We start from the raw sequence: 11,473 nt of genomic DNA on the forward strand, positions 1-11,473 counted from the left end.
TATGTGTTATGTGATTTACTTGACCTGAAATGTAATGTAATGAAAAAGGAGGTAAATCTGATGTCTTTCATAAATACTTGCGGTTCGCTTCCTCCATTTATTTTCTCTCAGAACACGTACAGTATATCATGATCTCTCACCTCATATATTGAATGTATAGCCTCACTCACTCACTCACTCACTCACTCACTCACTCACTCACTCACTCACTCACTCACTCACACATTTTCCTTTGTCTCTGATACCAGTCTATACCATGGAAGTTCTTGTGTGCGTTATCTGTCTGTGGTTTTGTGCTAACCTACTAACACCACTGCCTTGCCACTGAAACTCACCTGATGCAGAAGGCCATTTGTTCTCCACAAAGAGAGATTAGAGAGCAGGTTTTACATTTTACAGCATTTTAAGCGTAAGTGGAGAGAGGAAAGACTGAGATGACAAGACAAAAAAGAGGGTTGATGGCAGAATGCTTTGCACAGGAGGGTTCCACACAGCTCACTGTAATTGGTCCTCTCAGTAGATTGTAGTGTTCCATGAGAGTGGTCTTATGATAGGTGACAGCCAATTCAAGGCCTGTCATACTCTGATTAGACAATCCAAGGAATTGAATGAAAGGCAGCATTCAAGAATATGTGAAAATGTGATATACTGCCTAGAACGTGACATAATCCTATAGCTTATAAAGTACCACAGTATGAGTCCTAATACCCATAAAACTTAGTGGTCAAACACGGAAATTATTCCAATAACTTTTACATCATTAATATTTTCCATATGGGATTTTCGAAACACTTAAAATAAGGGTGTGTTTCGTGTCGGTTTACCCTGGTGTGACATTTTGATAACAGTGTATATCCCTCTCGGACAAGATGATTTTTAATGATATATTTGCTTGTATTTATCCCCCCAAATTGAAATGCTAATTAGCTGTTAATCTGGCTATCACACAGAATGACAAATGCTGTGATGATCTGGACTGCCGAATCGAGGCAAAGGTAATAACCTCTGGATTAACTAGCTAACTTTAGTAATGAATAATTGTCTAAATTTGTTTAAATTGATCATTTTTGTATTTGTATTTGTATTTATTATGGATCCCCATTAGCCATACTCTAAATACTCTTCCTGGGGTCCGGTAAAATTAAGGCATTTATACAATTTTTAGAGCATTACAATACATTCATAACAGATTTCACAACACATTAAATGTGAACTGTCTTCGGCAAGTTTTACATTTACACAATACCTGTTAGCATAGGTGTCAGCTAGAAATGACGTGCAGGAGTTTGCAGGGATTTGTAGTCCTGCATGATGTCTACTTTGATGCTAACTAGAATTTGAGAATTTAAGAGCAAATAGAGCTGAATATATTGATAAAAGTCATCTTGTCCGAGAGAGGAGGTTAACAAAATGTCACACCAGGGAAAGTCAACATGAAACACAGGCCTTGATTGAAGTGGTTCTAAAATCCCCTATGGGAAAAATTATAGGGGGAAAAAAGGATTGGAACTATTTCAGCGTTTGACCGCTAGGTTTTATGTGTACTATGACATGTCCACCAGTGGCAAGATTTTATGTCATGAGGATGGCCTTATTTTTATTACAGCATATTGGATGACTGTAATTCATACTCGATTCACCCAGTTCAATGTCACATCGATAGGTTTAGGCTACTACATGATACTCACATTTTCCCTATAGCCAACATTAGGTTGCTACAACCTAGCCTGTGAATGAAAGTTTACAATATAGGTGCACAGGTCGAGAGAAATTTGAGTAATCAAGGTGACAGACAGTGAGCGTCACATGCAATACCACCTTTCACACTCTTGCCTGCATCTAGCTAATCTAGGTTTTAATCATTCGTTTAATAGTTGCAAACGAGGGTTTCTGTTGGACATATTCAAATATGTTTATCCCCGTTTTGTTCCGTTTGCTTCCGTTTAGAACATTTCTCAACAGAATCGGTGGAATAATACACCCCGGATCCCATGCAAACACAGTTCACTTTCATAGCAGCCACATACAAACAGCATGATCACTTTGATTGTTGTAGCTATATTTCAATTTGTTCAAAACTGTTCAATTATTCTCCTTCTCTCTCTTTGAGTCAAATACTCACCACATTTTATGCACTGCAGTGTTAACTATCTGTAGCTTATGCTTTAATTACTAGATTCATACTCTGATCATTCGATTGGGTGCACAACATGTCAGTTCAGGCTGCAAGAGCTCTTATATGTTTGAGGATGTCCTCCCGAAGTTGTCATAATACTGTGTAAGTCTATGGAAGCGGTGACAACCATGAGCCTCCTATCTTTTGCATTGAAGTTCGATGTACCCAGAGGAGGATGGAAACTAGCTGTCCTCTGGCTACACCATGGTGCTACCCTACAGAGTGCTGTTGAGACTACTGTAGACCTTCATTGCAAAACGATGTGTTTCAATAAACTATTTGGTGGCATGAATATATTGAGTATACTTTTAACTTTTTGAATGTTTCACTATTGTTATGAAATTCACTGAGGATGATCCTCCCCTTCTTTTTCTGAGGAGCCTCCACTGGCATCCACTGTGGAGCTCTATAGCCTCCCCAGTGAGTGTACTACCTCCTCTGCTAAGACAACACTGAGCTCACTAAGCTGGGACTGAACAGGCTGCCACCAGGTGCTGAGGGTAGGCAACAACACATCTGCCACACTGACCCTCAAAATGGGGGGCCAAAAATAGTCCCCTCGTGTACTCCCTGTTCACCCACAACTGCGTGGCCGCTCACAACTCCAACACCATCATTAAGTTTGCAGACGACACGACGGTGGTGGACCTGTTTACTGACGACGATGAGATAGCCTATAGGGAGGAGGTCAGTAACCTTATTGCTTTAACTCTTTTGACTCATCAAATAAGATGCTGCTATTGTTTATTATCTATCCTGTTGCCTAGTCACTTTATCCCTACCTATATGTACATATCTACCTCAATTACCTCATATCCCTGCACATCTACTCGGTACTGGTACCCCGTGTACATAGCCAGGTTATCATTACTCATTGTGTATTTATTTTTCTTTCTCTCTGCATTGTTGAGAAGGGCCCGTAAGTAAGCGTTTCACTCTTAGTCTACACCTGTTGTTTATGAAGCATGTGACAAATACAATTTTATTTTATTTTATTTAACAAGGTCTTTATGGCCTTTATGCTTGGTCAAGTCCTGCTGAGGCTGTTCCTCTTAAAGTTCCCCCTAAATTGCTAGATTGATGGTAGCAGTGGGGATAGTCACTCAGGCTGACATACAGTGCCTTGCGAAAGTATTCGGTCTCCGTATAAATGCACCTGCACTGTGATAGTCTCAGAGGTCCGTTAAAAGCGCAGAGAGCATCATGAAGAACAAGGAACACACCAGGCAGGTCCGAGATACTGTTGTGAAGAAGTTTAAAGCCGGATTTGGATACAAAAAGATTTCCCAAGCTTTAAACATCCCAAGGAGCACTGTGCAAGCGATAATATTGAAATGGAAGGAGTATCAGACCACTGCAAATCTACCAAGACCTGGCCGTCCCTCTAAACTTTCAGCTCATACAAGGAGAAGACTGATCAGAGATGCAGCCAAGAGGCCCATGATCACTCTGGATGAACTGCAGAGATCTACAGCTGAGGTGTGAGACTCTGTCCATAGGACAACAATCAGTCGTATATTGCACAAATCTGGCCTTTATGGAAGAGTGGCAAGAAGAAAGCCATTTCTTAAAGATATCCATAAAAAGTGTCGTTTAAAGTTTGCCACAAGCCACCTGGGAGACACACCAAACATGTGGAAGAAGGTGCTCTGGTCAGATGAAACCAAAATTGAACTTTTTGGCAACAATGCAAAACGTTATGTTTGGTGTAAAAGCAACACAGCTCATCACCCTGACCACACCATCCCCACTGTCAAACATGGTGGTGGCAGCATCATGGTTTGAGCCTGCTTTTCTTCAGCAGGGACAGGGAAGATGGTTAAAATTGATGGGAAGATGGATGGAGCCAAATACAGGACCATTCTGGAAGAACACCTGATGGAGTCTGCAAAAGACCTGAGACTGGGACGGAGATTTGTCTTCCAACAAGACAATGATCCAAAACATAAAGCAAAATCTACAATGGAATGGTTCAAAAATAAACATATCCAGGTGTTAGAATGGCCAAGTCAAAGTCCAGACCTGAATCCAATCGAGAATCTGTGGAAAGAACTGAAAACTGCTGTTCACAAATGCTCTCCATCCAACCTCACTGAGCTCGAGCTGTTTTGCAAGGAGGAATGGGAAAAAATGTCAGTCTCTCGATGTGCAAAACTGATAGAGACATACCCCAAGCGACTTACAGCTGTAATCGCAGCAAAAGGTGGCGCTACAAAGTATTAACTTAAGGGTGCTGAATAATTTTGCACGCCCAATTTTTCAGGTTTTGATTTGTTAAGAAAGTTTGAAATATCCAATAAATGTCGTTCCACTTCATGATTATGTCCCACTTGTTGTTGATTCTTCACAAAAAAATACAGTTTTATATCTTTATGTTTGAAGCCTGAAATGTGGCAAAAGGTCGCAAAGTTCAAGGGGGCCGAATACTTTCGCAAGGCACTGTATATTACTGTGTCCTTATCTGCGTTGGGCTTTGTGCGTGGGTTGCTTCTCTGCTAGAGGTTAAAGTGACCTGGCCTCCTTGTATGTTATGGTACTACTGCTATATTCTATTATTCCTTCACCACGTATATTCTTATATTTTCAGCTGTAAAAGTTACAGTAAATTCACATAAGGCTTTGCTGATTGGACAATATGGAACAGACCAACGCCTATTCTTGTTATTCACTCACAACACAAATTGGTTGGATCGCAGATCCCTCTGTCACATTATTTTACTCACTTTGCATATCTGGTCCGTGGCGTTTAAATTCTAACTCTACACCTTGTCTTTCATTTCACTCTCCTGCAGTTGTTCTGGAAAGAGCCATGCAATTCTCTCCGGGCTGTTTGGTGTTGGTGTTCTCCCTTTTCCATAGTGCACCTAGAGCTCCGGCCACTGTGGTTGAGGACTTCAACCATGTAGAACGATGCAAGGATTCCTTATACATGGGAACCCCACCACGGGGAATCATTGATGCCAAACTGAAGAAGATCTGTCAGCGCTATGCAGACAAGCCACGCTTCGTGACCCTATACGACCCTCAGAAACGAATCCCTGTCTACTCAGCCTACTCCTTCAAGAAGACAGAGGGAGACCGGCGCGTGGACTACCCCTGGATGTATGAGCCACAGGTCAGTCAAATGCATTTTTGCTGTTGTTGTGAGTCTACTCCTTAAATGTTATGTTATACCTGTTTTCTATCTGAAAATGATGGTAATGTTAAGTCCCTATTTTGCAGTGACAGGAGTTGAAATGTTATAGCTGTTAACTGATTTATCATAGCCCTTCATTGAACAGTGTATAGCTTCTTTCCCTTTGTTACTATGTAGTCTACAATCGTGTGATTGATATGCTAATCCTTCTCCCCTCTCTCTCCAGCTGGCAGAGGTTGATGGCAATGGAAACATGCTACCCTTCCCTACCGGCTACCTGCACATGAAGTTTGAGGACAGCCAAGCAGTGCTGGATGACTACTCTGACGTAGTACTGTATGAACGTGGCCACCTGAACCCAGACCAGCACCAGTCTGACCCTCATGACCGTGCCTCCACTTACACCCTGACCAACGTGGTGCCAGAGATCAGAGAGTTCAACATTGGGCCGTGGCGTGAGCACGAGGAGCGTATCCGTGTCCGCCTCAACAACTACTGCCGTGGCACCGCCTTCATTGTCACAGGGGTGACCACTACAGGTCACATGATTCGCCGGAACAACCAGGACCGCGTGGCCATCCCTGAGGACGTGTGGACTGCCTACTGCTGCACTGACTACGACCGCAACGCCCCCCACGATGTCCGCATCCGCTTCCCCTCCCAGGCTGCCCTGGCCAAGAACGCCAAGGAGGGCAACACGGTCCACGAGATAACTGTCCAGGACTTGGAGAACTTCCTGAAGACCCGGATGGACGTGGACCAGAACCTGCAGCTCTTCTATGACAACTGCATCTCCCCCTCTCCCCTCCCTCTGTACCTCCACCACACCATCTAAACGCTCCACAGCAGCTACCATACACACCTACTCTCTGTGCTCTGTGTATCTCAAATGTGCGCTAGTAGTTTTTATAATGATTAAATATGATGTACACTGGCAGTTTGTTAAAAGTTTTATACTTGTAACAGAACATTCATAGCATTTGGTCATGCTTTGGATATGCTTTTATTATCTAAGATCTGCTTTGCAAATGAGTTCTGTTGTAGTGTAGGGTAATTGTCCTTCCAAATGACTTCTGTTTCGTAGGCTAATTGTCCTTCCAAATGAATTCTGTTGTAGCGTAGGCTAATTGTCCTTCCAAATGACTTCTGTTTCGTAGGCTAATTGTCCTTCCAAATGAATTCTGTTGTAGTGTAGGCTAATTGTCCTTCCAAATGAATTCTGTTGTAGTGTAGGGTAATTGTCCTTCCAAATGAATTCTGTTGTAGTGTAGGGTAATTGTCCTTCCAAATGAATTCTGTTGTAGTGTAGGGTAATTGTCCTTCCAAATGAATTCTGTTGTAGTGTAGGGTAATTGTCCTTCCAAATGAATTCTGTTGTAGTGTAGGCTAATTGTCCTTCCAAATGAATTCTGTTGTAGTGTAGGGTAATTGTCCTTCCAAATGAATTCTGTTGTAGTGTAGGCTAATTGTCCTTCCAAATGAATTCTGTTGTAGTGTAGGGTAATTGTCCTTCCAAATGAATTCTGTTGTAGTGTAGGCTAATTGTCCTTCCAAATGAATTCTGTTGTAGTGTAGGGTAATTGTCCTTCCAAATGAATTCTGTTGTAGTGTAGGGTAATTGTCCCTCTATTTTCTGTATTTCTCTTTTTAACTGCATTTGGCTTTGCCGCTATCTGTCCCTTTATAAAACAGCTCAGTGGCATTCAAATCCAATGGTGTAGTGTGTCAACCATTCATGGAAAGGTGTTATCTGTGCATAGTTGGAAAGTGGTTGTAAAATGGACCATACCATCAAAGGCTGTAAAGAGTGTATCTTCTTTGAATAAAACAAATGAGTTCTCTGACTTCCAGGTGTCATGTTTTACTGTTTCAACTAGTCACACAGAATGCTACGGTATAAAACCAACACTTCGGGTCACAATTATGAAAAACTGTATTATTACAGTTATGAACACATCTTTTCATACATGTTTTGGGTTTAAGGTCCCCATTCTCCATTCATAGTAGCTTTAATGATGGTTATTACTGTGTTATTATGTATAACCTGATCAGGTTAGTGATAGTTAGCATTAGAGTACTGGAACATTATGTATCAGGTCGTATGTTCTCCCTTTACTCTATGAACTAATCCAAAACCACTGTTCCCAAAGAGAAGGTCCTGCACACTTTTAGGACAGTTTTTTTCCCTTACCATGTGACATGGCTCTAATTCATGCCTCATAATTCATTTACCTCTCAGATTATTCTGATTGACACGTTAAAAATCGTCCTCCAAAATGTGCCCATAGCTCAGGCAGCCCGACCATCCGCTCAGAACATGTTGAGCTGTGTGGTCATTAAACTAAGTGTTTGTCGGCATGGGTGAATTTGAATGAATGGTGTCTGAGCGGATGCTGTATAGCAATTTTTACATGAACTTTCTCGTAAACTATAGCCGCTCATATCTTCTATTACTTTTATTACTTGTTATTTTTTACTTTACTTGACTTTTATTGTTATTGATTAATGTACTGCATTGTTGAGGGAGCTAGCACATAATAATTTCGATGCACCTTTTATACCTGCTTGTAAACTGTGTATTTGACTAATACAATTTGATTTAATTTGATGATGAAAAAGGCCTCTCCTTATTAGGCGCCTACAGTTCTCAGTGCTTTTGAGCATGTGACTCGTATAAGTTTCCCCACTGGATGTGGGAATGGTTAGAACTGGGAGCATCAGGCTTACAGGTGTGTCCGGCCAATCCTATAACATTGCTTCGCATGGGAAAGAGCCATTAATAAGTTTAGTGAAAGTAATGCTAACACTGACAGACTGCTAAATGCTGATGAGACTGACAGACTGCAGAATCAGTAACAGAGGAGTGTGAAGGTATCAGAGCAGTATTAAATACAGGGATATTTCTTTAGAGCATGAGGTCTACTTGGCAGCAGTCTTGGTATGCTGTTCTGAGTATGTTCCTGTGGGTGCCCTGGGCCTGGTGTGGCGTGGTGGAGGACTTTGACCATGTGGAGCACTGTAAGGACTATATTTACATGGGCATACCACCACGGGGCTACCTGGCGGGCAGCAACCTGAAGAAGATCTGCCAGATCCTGGAGGACAACCCCCGATTCGTCACCCTCTATGACCCCCGCAGGCACATGCCCCTCTACTCTGCATACACCTTCAAACGGTCTGACGGGGAGAAGAGCATGGACCAGCCCTGGATGTACGAACCACAGGTGAGTTGAGGTCTGAGGACAGAGGGAAGGTAAGGGAAGTTAATCATAGTAACTGTGTTTTTTTCCCAGTGTGAGAATTCTCATGTCTGTAACTACAATTACCGTCTCATATGAAGGAGAATATTATGGTACCTTAGATAACGATATTCAAAAACTAAAGCTCACTGTCGTGATCAGAGAATGAGTGAGCCTTTGTTTTTCGCACACACCCTCTATCTTCCTTTAGTAATAGCATGAATTACCGCAATAAATATAGAGCTCTTTAATTTCACCTAATCACAAAAGTAGGTTAGAATTTAAAGATAATCTCTCTCTCTCTTTCTAGCTGGCCTCCAGTAAATCCAGCAGTAATATGGAGGTCTACCCACAGTCGTCTCAGATGCACATGCGTCTCATGGACAGTCAGGCGGTGCTGGAGGACTTTACAGACGTGCCCCAGTATGTGCGTGGCCAACTGAACCCAGACCAGCACCAGTTGGAGCCCCTCGACAAGGCAGCCACCTACACCCTGTCCAATGTGGTGCCTCAGATCAGAGAGTTCAACACTGGCCCCTGGGCCCAGCATGAGGACCGTATCAGACGACGCCTCAACAACTACTGCCGCGGCAATGCCTATGTCATCACGGGAGTTACCTCGGCCGGGAACATGATTCGGCGAGACAACCAGGACCGTGTGGGCATCCCAGAGTACATGTGGACGGCCTACTGCTGTCCAGACTACGACCACAATGCCCCCTACCTAGAGCGCTACCACTTTCCTGTGTTTGGGGCCTATGGTCTGAATAATAGGGTCAACAATGCTGTGGTGGAGGTGCCTATCAAGACCCTAGAGACGTTTCTGAAGGGACGGTTGGACGTGGACAAGAACTACCAGATCTTCTACAATGACTGTGTGCTTGATGACTTGTAGCAATACTCGAAAATTTTTGTCTATAGCTGTAATGGTGACGGACATAAAAGCAAGGTTTTAGTATTGTGGGATCAAATGGTACATGGTGTGGATGTATTTATTCATACGTACACCAGAGGGAGCTTCTGTCAAACTTCTACGTTTACATTGTAGTTACTGGCCCAATGCTCATAACCACTAGGCTACCTGCCATCCACTACTTCTGTGGGGTTTATTTATTTTTTGACCTGCATTTTTGTCTACTTTGAAGCAACATTTTACTGTCAATAAATGCAAGTAGACTGACACAACTATGTAACTTCATTCACTTTAGGACCCAAACCACAAATGTAGGTCAGTGGACAGGAAGGGGTTGTAAATGCATCCCATTGGCAGCATTGACCGGACAAAAGGATTTTAGATGCTTCTCATTTTTTTAGTTGCTAAGTGGTTCGTATTTGGTTCCTCTGTCCTTATTGGCACATGCAATCTTTTTGCGTCTGAAAAAATCCCTAAAGCTATATGAATAGGTCTGTATTTTTTACAACTGCAGGTCAACCCCAAACAAAAAATGGACATATGCTACACCTATAGACAATTTTCACTCCTAGATTAGGGGAGTGTGGTATATTGAGCAATTTATTTTTACATTCAGCATCACTACATCAAGGGAAATATAGTAATATTTTTTACAAATATATCTAGATATATTTCAGGATGGGTATCCCTGGAAATAATCAGAACTCATGTAAACATAACAGTTTTGAAAACATACCGTGCCCCAGAAAAGCATAGGGACAGGGTAAATTGAGCCACCTTGGGGTAAGTTGGTGATGGTGTCCTGTGACAGTGGGCGATGGTAGGTCAAAGTTTAATTCATGGAATGGGGGTGTGGTATATTGTATATCTTAAATGTATGCGTCACACCCTGGCAGGGAGGGGCTGTGACTAAAATGGCTCAATTACCAGACTACGCCCGTTTCTGTTTAATACAGGGAACACTTCAACCAGTGAAATGCTGCGTTCAAAACAACTGAGAACTCCTAACTTGTAACTGGGAAATCTTTCCGACTTCAGTGTGTTCAAGACAACTGGGAACTCGAAGAAGAATAAAAACAAGCTCCGACTGGGAAAATGTCTTTTTAACAGACATCCAACTCAAAATTCCATGTCGGGAACTTGGGCCTCTTTCTAGAGCTCTGACTTTCCGACCTGAAGATCACTGACATCCTGATTCGACCTTGTTTTTTTCAGGGTTCCCAGTTGTCTTGAAAGCACCATAAGACACACAGGTTTGGGATGACAGGCCACCTTTTGGATTGGATCATGAGCAATACAATGGACCAGGCAAAACTATATCAACAATACCATTTTATTACAAAGATCTTTCAGTTACAACATTCCAAACCAACTCGCCATATTCTGTTTCAACTTTGCCAGTATAAATAACCACAGTCAATGACACATACCCTGATGATGATACACACCCCTCTTGGAGCAAGAACTACAAAATAAAAAACGACAGCCGACAACCCTGAACACAGGGCAAACTATTTTTAGGACGGATGCCACTACGTGCTAGCTCCAACCAGAGCTCTGTAGTTCAGACCTTTGTAGTTTGGACGACAACTTGTATCTTGCACTCCAGCGTCACGGACGTACTTGACGCAAACACAGGTGCACCAAAGGTTAAAAAGGAGGCAGAGGGCGTGAACTGCCATGAAAGAGAGAGTAGTTTAGGGATCCTCCAATCACAGGAGGATCATACATTTTTTTAAAAATATTAATCACCGCAAATCTCAGAGTCACAGGACACACATGCAATCAGCAATTATTAAGGTCAGTCATTGGTGAAAGCAAACGTAGAACTGTGAAAATTCTGTTAAATAGGAAAGCTAAAGTCCACCCTATGTCACATGCCTACATTCAGATATAGATATCTCTGTTCAATATCCCTTACCCTTTCAAAGGTAAAAGGTATCAAAGGCAAAAGTACAAATTATTTCAAATTCCTTACATTAAGCAAACCAAGATGGCACAATGTTCCT

The 11,473-nt window shown here is 42.2% G+C and overlaps 2 protein-coding genes across 2 annotated transcripts; both read left to right on the forward strand.

Moving 5' to 3' along the window:
• Positions 1-4,969: 4,969 nt before the first annotated feature.
• Positions 4,970-7,156, forward strand: LOC109873892 (endonuclease domain-containing 1 protein). The gene is made up of 2 exons (XM_020465599.2): positions 4,970-5,291; positions 5,539-7,156. The coding sequence occupies exons 1-2, from the start codon at positions 4,986-4,988 to the stop codon at positions 6,145-6,147; spliced, it is 915 nt and encodes a 304-aa protein (XP_020321188.1). The 5' UTR covers positions 4,970-4,985; the 3' UTR covers positions 6,148-7,156.
• Positions 7,157-8,139: 983 nt separating this feature from the next.
• On the forward strand, positions 8,140-9,690 carry LOC109873893 (endonuclease domain-containing 1 protein-like). Its single transcript, XM_020465600.2, has 2 exons — positions 8,140-8,536; positions 8,862-9,690. The coding sequence occupies exons 1-2, from the start codon at positions 8,225-8,227 to the stop codon at positions 9,444-9,446; spliced, it is 897 nt and encodes a 298-aa protein (XP_020321189.2). The 5' UTR covers positions 8,140-8,224; the 3' UTR covers positions 9,447-9,690.
• Positions 9,691-11,473: the final 1,783 nt, after the last annotated feature.

The sequence above is a fragment of the Oncorhynchus kisutch genome, linkage group LG29 (genome assembly GCF_002021735.2).
Source record: "Oncorhynchus kisutch isolate 150728-3 linkage group LG29, Okis_V2, whole genome shotgun sequence".
Taxonomy (NCBI): Eukaryota; Metazoa; Chordata; class Actinopteri; order Salmoniformes; family Salmonidae; genus Oncorhynchus; species Oncorhynchus kisutch.